The following is a 16,457-nucleotide window of genomic DNA, read 5'->3' as shown; positions in this document are numbered from 1 at the left end:
ACGGTTTTAACGTTAAACGTTTTTTTTTAATAAGATTTCACAACGCACTCATGATTAGACTTAAGCGTCCAAGTTACTCGGTAGCAGATGAATTCGTGCTGTCAGTTTCAAGGTTCTGTTCATACTGCTGCGTCGTACTGGGTACATCTGTCGAAGATCCAACAGTAAAATTCATCTGTAAACAGAAATAAACGGTTTAAGTCACGAAGAGAAACGAAACAATAAAATAATCGGCATGTTAAAGTTAACTTTTGTGCGGACTTGCGAAGCCAATCAACACAGGGCTTCCTCTGGGGTAGCCGGGGTAAATGTTTTAATCCTTTAATGTCAGGCAACTGGTTTTTATCGACTTATAAAAAGCGTTTGATAATGTTGAAAAAATCCTTATTTCCAAACAGAACAACATTATTGCTGGTGTTCTTCAAGGCTCCATCCTTTGTCCCATCTTTTTCTTGATATATTTTAAGAAAATACCTCTACGATTAATGTCAGGCAACTGGTTTTTATCGACTTATAAAAAGCGTTTGAAGATGTTGAAAAAATCCTTATTTCCAAACAGAACAACATTATTGCTGGTGTTCTTCAAGGCTCCATCCTTTGTCCCATCTTTTTCTTGATATATTTTAACACAATACCTCTACCATTTAATGTCAGACAACTGGTTTTTATCGACTTATAAAAAGTGTTTGAAGATGTTGACAAAATCCTCATTTCCCAATGGAACGACATTATTCCTGATGTTCTTCAAGGCTCCATCCTTTGTCCCATCTTTTTCTTGATATATTTTAACACAATACCTCTACCATTTAATGTCAGGCAACTGGTTTTTATCGACTTATAAAAAGCGTTTAAAGATGTTGAAAAAATCCTCATTTCCCAATGGAACGACATTATTCCTGATGTTCTTCAAAGCTCCATCCTTTGTCCCATCTTTTTCTTAATATATTTTAACACAATACCTCTACCATTTAATGTCAGGCAACTGGTTTTTATCGACTTATAAAAAGCGTTTGAAGATGTTGAAAATATCCTCATTTCCCAATGGAACGACATTATTCCTGATGTTCTTCAAAGCTCCATCCTTTGTCCCATCTTTTTCTTGATATATTTTAAGAAAATACCTCTACGATTAATGTCAGGCAACTGGCTTTTATCGACTTATAAAAATCGTTTGAAGATGTTGAAAAATCCTTATTTCCAAACGGAACAACATTATTGCTGGTGTTCCTCAAGGCTCTATCCTTGGTCCCATCTTGTTCTTGATATCCACTGATGGACAAATTTAACGCACCAGTCAATTTATTTAGTTTAAAAATATAACTATTACAGGTAATTAGGAGCTATCGTCAAAATAAACTGTACATAATGCTTTGTTTTCTTGTTTTGATTGCTTTTGTACTGATTAATCACATTTTCATAAAATTTGGAATTATGCCCTTCCATTTGCTACGGCTAAAGAACGCTTTCTGTTAATCTTTTTCTTTTGTTGATTTCATTTTATATTACTCTAATTCTTAAACATTTTTCAATTGCTCCAGCCAGGTATTTGAGTATGTCAGGGTCATAACATTAGTGGAAGTACACAGCCAAAACGAAGTCACCAGGCGTTAAATCACTCCACAATGGGCAGAGTTCTTCGGCGCTTCAGAGAAACAGTGCTTCACACTAGAAGGCCAGGGGCAGGGTCGACCAAGGACTACAGACAAGAGAGACGATAGATTCATTCTTCATCAGGCTCTACAAAACTGAAGAATTACGGGAAATGAGATAAGAAATCTTATAAGACAAGTCCGAAATGTTTCGATTTCCTCCAGGACTGTAAGAAGAAAGCTCAATGAAAATAACCTCAGGGCACGGTACACGGCTCGTAGACCCCTTCTTACCAAGGCTCAATAAACGACCAGGCTTCAATTCTCATGGGAACATGTGAATTGGACATTGAAGATTGGGGACGAATTCTCTTTACAGATGAGGTGAGAGTTAGCCTCAAATAGCCAGATGGGCGTAATTTCATATGGAGATGCTTAGAAGATAGGTGCGCCCCATGCTGTATGACTTCTCAGGAGGCATTCCAAGGTGGGTCGTTGATGTTCTGGGGGTCGCTTTTCCTTGGACGCCCGCACCGAATTTCTTGTGCAAAGAAGTTCTCTAACTTCACAGAGGTACTTACAAGACATAATCGAAGAACATAGAGGCATTTGCCCCTATGTCGGTAAATGCAGGGTAATGCTAAGCCCCATAGAGCACCCATTATGGTTGACTACCTGAATGAGGTTGGGGTTGAGGGCTTGGTGTGGCCAGCTCGAAGTCCAGATTTGAACCCAATCGGACACATTTTGGACCAACTTATGCGACGTGTACGCGAAACCTAGGTCCTAACACCCTACAAGAGATGGAAACAGTTGTTCTTTATGAACGAGAAAGAATTCCTCACGTTTTACCAGACATCTTTTCCAAGGATTGCGAAGGCGTTTAACGGACGTAATTCGTGCCAGAGATGTAAATACTCGTAATTAAAGGGGACAAAAACTTTTTTTACATTTTGATTGTTTATTTATTTTGTTCTTTACTCAATATTATATTTTTTTAGCGTTCAGTAATAAACATTATGTTGGAGTAAATACTCGGAATGAAAGGGGACAAAAAAGTTGTTTTTACATTTTGATTTGTTTTTTAATTTTTTTTAAAATTCTGTACTCAATAATTGTTTTTATAGAAATAGGTAATAAACATTTTATTTTTAAATGTAGTATATTTACAACCAAACCTATTATTATTGGGTTGTCCGGAAAATAATGCAGGATTTTAAGTTTTCATTAAAAAAAATCTATATAAAATATTCTGTTTACGTTTACAGGATTANACCCTTGTTATTTTCAAATTAAATATTTTTCCATTCCAATTAAATCATTTTAAGTTTAAATTAACCCTTCTTATTTTCGAATTAAACGTTTTTCCATCAAATGAACCCTTTTTAACTTCAAATTAACCTTTTTTTATTCTCAAATTAAACGTTTTTTACTTTAAATAATCCAATTTTTAATGTACATTTCACATTCAAATTCAAGTGCGTTAATTTCATTCAAATTAAACCATTTAAGTTTAAATTGACCCTTGTTATTTTCAAATTAAACATTTTTCCATTCCAATTAAATCATTTTAAGTTTAAATTAACCCTTCTTATTTTCGAATTAAACGTTTTTCCATCAAATGAACCCTTTTTAATTTCAAATTAACCGTTTCTCTTTCAAATTAACCTCATGTTATTTAAAATATCAAAAAATCCTAGGAAATAGTATGAAATGTAAGCGCGTAAAATAAAATTCCAGCCTTCGAAAAAAAAATCAAATATAAAATAATTCGTCTTTTAAAAGTCCATATACAAATTAAGTTTGTCTTTACTATGTTTCGAAATATGCTAAAGCTAAACTAATAACTACCACAACCCTCCGAAACATACTATTACAAATTTACTTGAAATTTATAGTTTATAATAAAAACATATTTGCATATTTTCAACCAAAACAGGGAGCTAGTATTAATTTATCTAAATGGAATTTTTTTTATAAATATGAAATAATCCATTACATTTCGTCGTCCGATTGATCAAATAACTTCTTTCAATTAATTATTCTTTTTATGTAAGGTATTGGTTGAAATGAAAAAGTTAGTGTCACGAGCGGGATTCGAACTCACGACCTTCAGCTAAATACGCCGCTGCTCTAACCACTTGAGCTATCGTGTTATGCGGCCTCGCATTGAGCCGAAGGTCGTTGGTTCGAATCCCGCTCGTCACACTAGTGTTTTCATTTGAACCAATACCTTACATAAAAAGGTTCATTAATATGAAATAATGTTGCTTCTTGACATCTTCTCCCACAATCGACTTCACAGTTTGAATTTGATACTTTTCTTATTATACGAAATGGGCCTAATTTTGTGTAATTTGTTCCTATTCAATTTATTGTCATTCTCTATGTAGTCTAGCTAATTTTTATTAAATTCATACTCTTTGAAGAGTATGTAATGAAGACCATTTCTCATACTGCTGCTGTTATTTTTGCAACGTATTCTGTTTAATAAGATTTGATTTTAGCGTCCTTTTAGGCCGTTAGAATTGAGGAATCTATACGAGTAAATATTAATTGTATGTGCATTTTTTTTTAAATATTCTTTTAGTTTTTTTTAATTTATAGCAGAATACTGATCAGCATGAATAGTTTTTATTGGATGCAGACTAGCAATGGGAGCGATTAATGTAAGCGTGTAATGAACTCTTTCGCACATTGTGTTTGTTTTTTGTGGAAATAAACGTTTATATTGATAATGGCGGCCAAAATGTGCATGTATCATTTCGGCGACCTGTTGACTCCGAAACCTCAAACTGTGTCAATAAAAAAAAAACTAATTAAACTTTATGTAAAGTATTGGTTGAAATGAAAAAGCTAGTGTCACGAGCGGGATTCGAACCCACGACCTTCAGCTAAATATGCCGATGCTCTACCACTTGAGCTATCGTGACGGAGAGCTTTAGAGAAGATATACTTCATTTAACTTATTAAATCCATTAGGTTTCGTGGTCTTTCAATTAATTAATCTTTATGTAACGTATTTGCTGATATAAAAAAGCCAGTGTCACGAGCGGGATTCGAACCCACGACCTTCGGCTAAATGAGGTGGGAAGTTGGTGTCCGAGTGGTTCGAAGTCACGATATCTCAAGTGGTTAGAGCAGCGGCGTATTGAGCCGAAGGTCGTGGATTCGAATCCCGCTCGTGACACTAGCTTTTTCATTTCAACCAATACCTTACATAAAGATTAATGAATTTAAAGAAGTTATTTGGTCAATCGGACCTGAAATATAATGGAAAAAAAGAAACGTTTGGCTTGAAGTATTTTTAATATCAATAATCGCTTGAATATTGTAGTAGTAACTATTTTTCTCTTTTACCAAAAGCATCCTATTACTAAAAGTACACCTTTACCTGCAACTTTCATACCGGACAAAATCATTTCGATTTTCCCTTTGAAAAATATTGGGGCAGAAAAGAGTACAAAAAGGTTATTAGTTACCTCCAACCGCCTTCTTTAAGCTTTTCGCTGTGTTTCCCAATCAATGAACGACAGCATGGAGGGTAAAAAATGAAGCGTAATGACAGAATGGGAGTGTTAATAATTATTAACCCAAAAGAGTCACTGAAAGTAAATGAAATGAGGGTGCACTAAAACACAAAAGTGTGTGGTGTTTAGTGACCGTTAGTTAATGATTATGTGGAGATCGTGAGATGCAGTCTGGTGTGACGAAGGTTTTAGTAAAACCTTCTCTTTATCGTGCCAACGTTTCGATCTTTATTGAGATCATCTTCAGGGCTTGGGATTTATAAACACTGTTTAAATTAAATACATATTACATTACATACAAAAATACAACTATGAAGTTATACAATGATGTACTCAATATAGAAATCTTGGCTAGCAACCTAGGCCGGATACTTGCATACATAATTATGGCATATCTATTAAACGCAATTATAGCACAACTTCCTTTCACATTACCCTTCTTCACTAAATAACTAGATGATATATTGACAGCAGTTCTCACAGATCAAATTCAAACTACATTAGATACATTTAATAGCTTTCACCCACGCCTACAATTTGAATACATGAAATCGAAAACAACAAAAAAATACCATTTTTACATAGACTCGTAATAAAAGAACCAGATCACATTAATCACAGATTGGTATCAAAAACCAAGAAACCCAGATCTCTACCTCCACTTTACATCACACCATCCTCTTCATACAATAATAAACACGGCCAAAGGGCTACTTCACAAAATTATTACCCTAAGCCATGAAACATTTCACCACAAGAACATAAAGATACACAAACATATCCTCCATAACCCATCACATAATCAACAACTACAATTCAACACTAACACCATCCACTATTACTAATAATACTACATCATGGCCATAGAATACATAGAAACCAACATACATTTACATTTACGGCCTATCATATAAATTAAACATATTTCGCTCTTCTGACAACTTTAAAATAGCTTTCAAAAACTATAAAACAATTCACACACTTTTTTTCACAAAATTAAAGATCCCGCACCAGTAACAATTAAATCTGACGTAATTTACAAAATCAATTGTTTAAATTGTCCGGCAACTTACAACCGTATTACATCCCAATATCTGGATAAGAGAGCAAAGCAACATATCTATGATTGCAAAAAACCCAAACAAAATCCTACAGCACTGGCTATCCACCATTTTGAACACCAACACAATTTCGACTTCAACAATCCAAAAATATTACACACAGAACAAAACAAGCATAAACGTAACTTTTTAGAAATGGTTTACATCAACAGAGATAAACACAGAATCAATTACAGAACAGACAAATGTAAACTCAGTCGCAGCTACGCCAATATCATTAATCAAATGCAATATCGATAATATACATATATCAACATCACATCACACAAAACATAATATAACATACAAAACAATCATCACATTCCATACATCAAACATTTCTACATAATCTAATTCTTCAACAATTTGGCTTCCCTTTCCTTAATTATCCCCGTCTATATAATCCTGAAAGAATAATCTGAACCATTACCAACGTTTTTCCCATTGTCGGCTCCTTTCACCTCAAAGAAGCCGACTCCTCTATAAAAATGTCTTTCTATTCCCGATTTCCTTCCCTGCCCCTTCAATATAAACATAAAACATCATTATCTCACTGGCACTCTCAACACGACTCGCAATAATGACACATCTACCAGAAAACAAACACTTTGAGTGAGTACAAATACTTTGATTGAATATTTAAAAAAATTTTTTGCATTGTGTAAATTCTTTTTTTTTCACATCCTACACATATTTGTTAAATTTAAACAATGTTTGTAAATCCCAAACATCGATCTCAATAAAGATCGAAACGTTGGCACGATAAAGAAAATGTTTTCTAAAAACCTACGTCACACCAGGCCGCATCTCACGATCTCCACAAAACATACAAGGTTGGAGTAAGGTAGGACAAAAGAACAAAAAAAACACTATGGTATGTCGTTAGAAGTTAATTTCAGAATAAGAAGGAACTATAAGAAAATTTAGAAGAAAACGTAAAAAGGCAAAAATTTCTTGAAAAGTTACGACGCCAGTTTTTTAAAAACACAATTTTGGCAGGACACAAATAGTAAAAAACGAATAGTGAAAGGTAGAACAATTATAACAGTAAGGTCGTTGAAATAAATCTCACCGTTTCGGTTGCGTTGTCTAAACCCAGGGTGGTCGGTAAAGTGGCTGAAGACGAAACATTTACATCCTTTTCTGAATTTGAGTCCTGAAACGTAGAGAAAAACTAAGATCATAAAAGCGGGATTTGTATAAAATGTCTGAGTTTTATAAACTTAATGGTACATACGAAACATACTATAAATTTACCTCGATGAAGGTTTCATACAATTGTCTTTGCCCTAATTTTACCGATTGGTTGTTTATATTTGGTTTATTGGATGGCTTTCTTTCATTTTGGAGGGCTAAAGTGAATCATGGTTTTCTGAAGTGATGTCTTTCAACTGAATTTGTATAATTTTAAACTTTATATCGGCTGGATCAATAAAATTAGTTTTAATAATTTAAAGAAAACAATGATTTTGTACTTTTACTCTATTTTTTAAACTACTTGTTGCAGGTAAAAACAAAACATCAAGAACAAAAATAAACATTTTCCCCCATAAAAGGGGAAAATGGGGGAGTAATATATACAATAATGGAAACTTAATAGGTACAAGCTTTAACCGCGTGATTTTATAAATCATAGATAGGATTAACAAAAGTTCAATTTCAATTTTTTTAATCTATTCCTGACAAAATAGATGTTTCCCCTTTTTATTTTGAAATTAACTCTTTTCAGTCTAACAATAACCTTGTTTAATATCAAATTAACTTATTTTTAACTACCAATCAACCCTTCTTTGTACCAAATTAACCCTCTTTCGCAATCAAACTAACAACTTTAAAATTAGTTAATTATTATTAACTATTAATTAATTTTATCTCAAACAAGAACTTACACAGAAAGAATAATTAATTGAAAGAAGTAACTTGGTCAATTGACCACTAAAACAATGGCTTAAAATTAACCTTTTACACATTTAAATTAATCCGTTTCTTGATCGAACTTTTTCTAACTTCGCAATAATCTTGCTTACTTTCAAAATGGCATTTTTAAATGTAAATTAAGCCTTTTTAATTTCAAATGACTCTTTTGTTTTGCATCAAATTAATCCATTTAAACTTCACAATAATCTTGTTCAGTTACAAATTAACCTGGTTTAACTTCCAATTAACCTTTTCGCACAAAATTAACACTTTTCCATTTCTAATTAACCCTCTTTTTGGTTTAATTTCAAATTAATCCGTTTAAACTTCACAATAAACTTGTTCAGTTACAAATTAAACTTGTTTAACTTCCAATTAACCATTTTTCTTTTCTAATGAACCCTCTTTTTGGTTTAATTTCAAATTAACCTTTTATATAATCACATTACATTCACCCTTTTTTGGACCAACATGACCTTTTTTTAACTTCACAATAATCTTGTTTATTTTCAAATTAACCTTGATTAACTTCCAATTAACACTTCTTTCCACAAAATTAACTCTTTTTCATTTCTAATTAACCTTCTTTTGCATTAATTTCAAATTAACATTTTACATATTCAAATTAACCATTTTTTTGCACGAACTTTAACTTTTTTAACTTCACAATAAACTTGTTTTCTTTCAGATTTACCTTTTTTTACTTTAAACTAACCCTTTTTAATTTCAAATTAACTCTTTTTAACTTTAAATTAATCATTTTTTGCACCAAATTAACCTTCGCAACTTCAAAATAATATTTTTTAGTTCCAAATCAACGTTATTTAACTTCAATTTAACAATTTTTAACTAACATTTAACTGTTTTTCATTTCAAATTAACTGTCTTTCGCAATCAAACTAATTAATTTCAAATTAACGCATTGAACTAACTTTCAAATAGACTTTTTTCACTTCAAATTAACTCTTTTTAACTTAAAATTAAGTCTTTTCCTATTAACTGTTTTTCGCAATCCCACTAATTAATTTCAAATGAATGTTTTGCACATTCAAATTAACTCTTTTCAACTTACAATTAACCCTTTTTAACTTAAAATATCCTTTATTTTATTTCCAATTAACCTTCTTTCGCAATCAAAATAATTAATTGCAAATGAACCTTTTGCACTTTCAAATTACCCCTTTTTAATATCAAACTAAACCTTTTTTTAAACAAAACCCACAATTTTTCACTTTCAAATTAAAAGAAGCATCATTTTGATATTTTAACTTTTATAATATTTAATTTTAATTGTAATTAATTTTCGGGCGCGTCGTTGGCCGCAACGGTTTAGACGATGAGACGGAGCCCATCACTGTAAGGTAAAGGTCCCGGGTTCGAATCCAGCGGCCCTGCAATCGAACTCGACTTGTTTAATGGAGCTTTTTTTTTCAAAAACACCGGCACTCTATAATTAATTTTCATATGATTTTAATTTGATATATATGTATATAATTAATTTTTTAAATCTGATATTGCAAGAAAAATTATAATTTTTATATTTTATTCTTTATAATTTATATTAGAATCATTTGATTTTATATTAATTTTTTATATATTTTTCAATTTTATTTGTAACTAATTTTAATTTTGTCTTTGAAGAGCACAATTATTTTATATTTTCAAAAAATCGCTATCCTAAAGGAATTTTTCTTTGCACCCTTACATTTCATACCATCTCCTAAGTTTTTGTAATGCTTTAAAGGAAGGTTAATTTGAATGGGAAAAGGGTTACTTTGAGGAAAAAGCTAATAAATTATGTACCTATATATTTTAGTGTTTTTTTTTAATTTTTAACCATTATATAAAAGAAGAATCGTTTAACTTTTGTACAAATTTTAATTTTAATTGTAATCAATTTTCCTGTGGTCTATAAAATCCGATTTATTTTTATCAAATTAATAAAAGGACCCTATATTTTTATACTTTTGCATAAAATTTGTAATTTTACTTAAATTTGATATTGTTTTCTAAGTGTCCAATTATTTTATGTTTTTTTCACTTTTTTCAAGCACAGAAATTTTATTTTGCGTACTAACATTTCATCCCATTTTTGATGTTTTAAAGAATCAATTTTAAATAAAAAAGGGCCGATTTGAAATTAAAAAGGGGTTAATTTGATGTTAAAATGGGTTAACTTGGAGTTAAAGTACGTTAATTTGTGGCGAAAAAGGTTGTTTGGCGACTAAAGTAGCCAGAAAACTTAAAGTTTTAATCCTTAATCTTCTGGCTCGATTATGTTTTAGTTTGTTTAAGAAATTTTTTAACCATTATATAAAAGATGAGTCCTTTAACATTAACTTTTGTAAAAAATTTAATTTTAATTGTAATTAATTTTCCTGTGGTCTATAAAAGCCTATTTATTTTTTATCAAATTAATAAAAAAGCCTATATTTTTATACTTTTGTATAAAATTAGTAATTTTATTTAAATTTTATATTGTTTTCTAAGAGGCCAATTATTTTAGGTTTGTTTTCACTTGTTTCAAACACAGAAATTTTATTTTGCGTACTAACATTTCATCCCGTTTTTGATGTTTCAAAAAATCAATTTTAAATAAAAAAGGGCCGATTTGGAATTAAAAAGGGGTTAATTTGAAGTTAACTTGTTGTTGAAGAACGTTAATTTGTAGCGGAAAGGTTGTTTGGAAACTAAAGTAGCCAACAAACTCAAATTTTTAATCCTTAATCTTCTGGCTAGATTGTAAATCAATGATGCAACCCATACTCGTTGATAATAAAGAGAAAAAATTTTGCTTCGGTGTGCAGTGGAGATAAGTATGAAAAATTTATATCCTGCATAGTTTAAGGTAATTTAATTACCAATTTTTGTCGTATAGGTAAACTATTAGGTTTTTCCTATGAGTTCCTTCAGTATTAAATTCTAATAAATTGAATGGCTGCCATACTAAAAAGTTTTTTACGCTCAACATTCTTATCATATATTATGAATATAAACGACGACTTACAAGATCCCATCAGAAGAAATATGGCAGAATTGAGAATACGTTTGTTAAGGTCAATAAATAAACGACAATAAATCCATACGTATTTTAGATATTTACTACAAACCTTTTACACATATTCGACAGTTATGTATAAACTGAACTGAACAAGTCAACAAGAGATAAACTCATTTTTTTACAGAAAAGCTCCGGGGTTTTCTGCGTATCTGTCAGATTCGTAGAACTATCACTATCAGTACGTCATCTCTTGTAAGGGTAAAAACGTTATCTGTTATCACGACGATAAAAAATAATATCTTAAACGGCGGAGGAAAACTTACACTTATTTGTCTATTGATCTTGCTTGATTTGAGTGATAAAACCGATTGTGAAGTGTTACCTTAGGCAGGAACTGTTTGTTTTTGAAGGAAGAGACGATGCCGTCCATCGTCCCTTCCTTCAGCTCTGTGCAGACGCTTTCTTCTTCAGTCGATCCGAGGCAGATTTCAGTCTTCGAAGGCTGGGATCCGTCCTGTTCCTGGTGGTTGTCCGCGCCGTCGGACCGACAAAGGATCAAAATTAAGAAAAAAACACTGACGAGACGGCTCATCTCGTTGTTGCACGTTCTTCACACGTAACGCAAAACGTGAGACGATCTATAAAAAGTTATTTAATATAAACGATCGAGAGAGAGAGAGAGAGAGAGAAAAAAAAATCCAACACAGAAAGGCATTATTACCATTAAATTTCCCAGAAAACATGGGTTTTTATCGCTTGACATGCCATAATGTTTTGTTAAAGCGTGGAAGTGAATAAACGGTCATTTCTAGCAGAGAGAATCGAGTAAACTAGATAAGAGAATCAGTTTACTCGCTTTTATAGACCTGATTGCTATGCTGTTCACGTGAGTCATAACCCGTTGAATCATCTCGGTAGATATGGGCAGCTGAACGAGACGTTTACCACATTCTTTCTAATTGTGTGGAGTCGGCGTAATTTAAAACTATTTTAAATATATAAACACCATCTCGACATGAGGCGACCTGTCTAGGTAAAATCGTCTTTTACAATATGAAGAACAAAACGAGACTTAGAACATAATCAATATTAAATGCGACAAATTACAAGGTGGATCACTGAATGAAACATTTTCAATGGGTCCAAGACAAAAATTACATTGATTTTATACTTGCATTTCACGGATATTATATATCAGTCGACTTTTTTTTAGTGCTTAGAATCAATAAATAAGTAGGATTGTTTTAAATGAGATTATATAAAGAAAAAGTTACAAAAAAAAGAAAAGAACTGCAAAAGAAACTTCATTGGTTTTTAAGCCAAAAATTTATTTTTGGTTAATTTTTTCATTTGGTCGAACATAATGGCATAGCCTCATAAGTCATAACAAATAAATAAAAATCTGTAGACAGACTTTTCAAGTATTTTGACCAAATTACACTTACGAAAAGATCTTAAGAAGGCAAAATAAATTGTTTTTAAGAAACTATTCCCATTCTTTCTAAGCAACTTAACAAACATTTTTGAGCTAAATCAGCAGGTTTTTTTTCCTCCTATGTCCGGTTGTTTCAATAAATTCTGTATGCAAACTTTTCAAGTATTTTGACCAAATTACCCTTACGAAAAGACGCTTCAAGTAGGCCGACAAAAAAATTTAAAAGAAATTATTCTGATTCTTTTTAAGCACCTTCTAAAACTCTGAAATACAACAAACATTTTTACTTTTATGAAAAAAACTCTTCAAGTAGGCCGACAAAAAATTTTTTTAAAGAAATTATTCCGATTCTCTTTAAACTCCTTCTAAAGCTCTGAAATACAAACAAACATTTTTACTTTTATGAAAAAACGCTTCAAGTAGGCCGACAAAAAATTTTTTTAACAAATTATTGCGATTCTCTTTAAACACCTTCTAAAGCTCTGAAATACAAACAAACATTTTTGAGCTAGATCAGCAAGATATTTTTTTTTTTTTTTTTGCTCCGATGTCCGGTGGTTTCAATAAATCCTATATGGAGACTCTTCAAGTATTTTGACCAAATTACCCTTACGAAAAGACGCTTCAAGTAGGCCGACAAAAACAATTTAAAAGAAATTATTCTGATTCTTTTTAAGCACCTTCTAAAACTCTGAAATACAACAAACATTTTTACTTTTATGAAAAAACTCTTCAAGTAGGCCGACAAAAAAATTTTTAAAGAAATTATTCCGATTCTCTTTAAACACCTTCTAAAGCTCTGAAATACAACAAACATTTTTACTTTTATGAAAAAACGCCTAAAGTAGGCCGTCAAAAAAAAATTTTAAAGAAATTATTCCGAATTTTTTTAAGCACCTTCTAAAGCTCTGAAGTACAAAAAACATTTTTCACTTAGATCAGTCTGTAATTTTTTTTGTACCCGATGTTCGGTGTTTTCACTTAAAAATTCATAAATCCACCTGATTTTATATAAATACAAAGTTAATACTACCGTTGGAAATCAGAATAATTCTGATAATTCGGGTCAGTTTGTCAAAATTTTATTTGGTAGCAAAAATATGTGAATCACGGTAAATTAAAAATAATAATTTTTCACCAAGCCACGCACTTGGTCTAATTTGATTCCTTAACGATCAACCTCGGATTGTTATCCGCGATTCAGCATTTCGTCATCTTCAATGTGTCCGTGGGATTCTGTTAAGTCTTTTCTTTGAGGTCGTAGGGGGTCCGTAACTATTGTTAATTTGTGTCGTTATGTGTTTTTTAGAATTAGTTTGTGTTTGTACAATCCAATTTTCTAGTACGTACATTTTTCGTCCTTTTTGTACATCTTTCATCGTTGTATGTATTGTTGAAGTTGAGTGAAAGTTCTGTTTGAGGTCTAATATGTTCTATGTATCTGTAATTAATTTTTCGTCCTGTGTGTTCGATGCCATTTTTTTCAAGTACTTCTCATATTGTGTTCGTTGTATTCTGTGCTGTTGTAAGATCTAACCTCCTAATTTATTATATTTGTACGTTTCTTTCCCTACGCGAATGTTGCCTCTTTTTGTAGTCATTGCAATAGTTTTTATTTCGTTTTGGTATTTCTCTTCGACAGAGGTTTTTGGTACACTAACTTCGTTCTTATCCCATTTACTATGCGCGGCCTTGAGGCACCTCAGCAGATCCATTATCTCACAGCCATAAATATTTTAAATGATACATATCTTCGTACCTTTATGTATGTGATATGTGCTATTTATTGGCATGAATAGAGGGGTTTATTCCCCAATTACCTCGAGGAATATCGAGTATTTTTGGTAGTGTGAATGTATTTTATGAGGGGGAATGGAGAGGTTTATTCCTCAACTACCCCGAGGAATATTGGGTACTTTTTGGAAGTATGAAAGAATGTGTGAATGTATTTTATGAGCGGGAATGGAGAGGTTTATTCCTCAACTACCCCGAGGAATATTGGGTAATTTTTGGAAGTATGAAAGAATGTGTGAATGTATTTTATGAGCGGGAATGGAGAGGTTTATTCCCCAACTACCCCGAGAAATATTGAGTACTTTGTGGTAGTGTGAATGAATGTGTATGTATTTATTAGGGTAAATGAGGGGGTTTATCCCCCACTTACTCCGCGCAATATCGAGTTCTGTGGGGTAGTGTGAACGAAGTCTGGTGTGTAAATTTAATTTATTAGCATGAATGGAGAGGCTTATCACCAATTACTCCGAGGAATATCGAGTACTCTAGGGTAGTGTCGATGCTGATCAGACTAACATGTTTTATCTTGTCATTCGGTTTCTCTATATTAACGTATTGACAATTAACGAGGCTCTGAGGTACAGAAAGGCCAGCAATAGAAAAAAAAAAAAGAGAGTTGGTTACCGTTATATCAGAACCAAGGCAGAAAACTATATGTTAAAAGTATTAGTTAAATTAGCTTACTAGCTTATTAGCTCTACGCTAATCGCAGGAACATTCGTACATGTGTGTAATATTTTTCGACCTAGTGTCACCAAAACAGCGTTCCATTGAAAATCTGTCATTCGCGTCCGTTAGCAATACGTTCAATACGTACGTTATCCGGATGAAGCCTGTAAACGTCCTTAGTTGTTGAAAAAATTCGACTGAGATTAAAGATTACATCGTTTAAGATTACATTGTCATCTTTGTTTTTGAGTCTTTTCCTCGCGAATTCCACCATGCGACTGTCATGAAAGATAATTCAGTTATTATGATGACTTTTTTAAATGAAAATGAAATAACAGGTCTTTTAACGGGTGTTGATAAATTATTAACGTCGATATAAAATTGTCAATCCCGTTACGATGTCATGGGCTAGATACCCACGATGTAAGTGGGGACTCGGGGGTCGTCTTACGTCGATTTGACACGATCCAGTTGTGGGTATGAACTAATCTTGAGTTAATGGACGAGATAGATAATTTTTCAAGTGTCTTTAAGTAAAAGTCCCAGGCTGTTGTGTTTGGATGCCGTCCAACATGAACGTTGGGATTATCCTTGATCAGAACTCAAGGAAGCCCTCCACCAGTTCCGTCGTGCCTTCTCGCATGAATTTCTAGCTTGTGCACTCCGATTTTCCTCCTTGTTCTCCACCACTTTTGTTGGGGATGTGTACTGGGAACTAACTGAAACACTTAAATTTAGCTTAAACGTCTAATGAATTGTTTTATACGCTATATCTTCGCCTTCCCAAGGAGATCTCAGATGGCTGTTCACGGACTTGAACTGGTTATACCCTTCCTGCCATAAGCCTGGCTCCTCTCTATCAGATGACCATTCTTCCTCTTCACCTTCAGATCTTCTGTACACTCCAGTAAAGAGGGACTACTGCTATTTCTCGGTCCTTCCTCATCCGTGTATACAACCTATAGAATTTCATTCATTCCTCTTTCCATCGAGCCCTATCTTTTTCGTAGAAGGCAGACTGCTAAAAGACATGGCCTTTAAGCCTTTGTTGGTGGATTAATTAAACTTTATGGCATCTTCTCTTATTTTGATGGAATTGCTGGCACAGCCCCAGAGCTGGATGCAGTAAGTCCATAGGGGTTTGAGGACACGTCGGTAATGTAGGAAAGTTCCTGTCGATATTATCTTCGAATGCGAATCAACTGGAGACATACCACAAAAAAGAATTTCGGCAATGACAGCAAATAAACTGGGAAGGGGAAGATGACCAACAAGACCAAATAGACGTATGACTGTATACTTGGGATAATAAGATCATCTCCATTTCAGAATGGGTCCATTAAAAAAAAAGGCAATGGACAACCTCTAGCGAGACAGGAAACCCAAGGTTAAAGAAACCTTTGACAAACCTGGCAAACACTT

The 16,457-nt window shown here is 32.7% G+C and overlaps 1 protein-coding gene across 1 annotated transcript; it reads right to left on the bottom strand.

The window, feature by feature from the left end:
• Positions 1-4: 4 nt before the first annotated feature.
• Positions 5-11,979, bottom strand: LOC106661092. The gene is made up of 4 exons (XM_014384246.2): positions 11,859-11,979; positions 11,520-11,775; positions 7,292-7,375; positions 5-175 (listed from the first exon to the last, which is right to left on the bottom strand). Exons 2-4 carry the CDS (start codon positions 11,727-11,729, stop codon positions 74-76), a joined length of 396 nt encoding a protein of 131 aa, XP_014239732.1. The 5' UTR covers positions 11,730-11,775; positions 11,859-11,979; the 3' UTR covers positions 5-73.
• Between the last annotated feature and the right edge of the window lie 4,478 nt (positions 11,980-16,457).

This window comes from Cimex lectularius, unplaced genomic scaffold (genome assembly GCF_000648675.2).
Source record: "Cimex lectularius strain Harlan isolate CLEC.00 unplaced genomic scaffold, Clec_2.1 scaffold60, whole genome shotgun sequence".
NCBI lineage: Eukaryota > Metazoa > Arthropoda > Insecta > Hemiptera > Cimicidae > Cimex > Cimex lectularius.
Note: the sequence above shows the minus strand (reverse complement) of the source record. Positions and strands in the feature narration are given on the sequence as shown.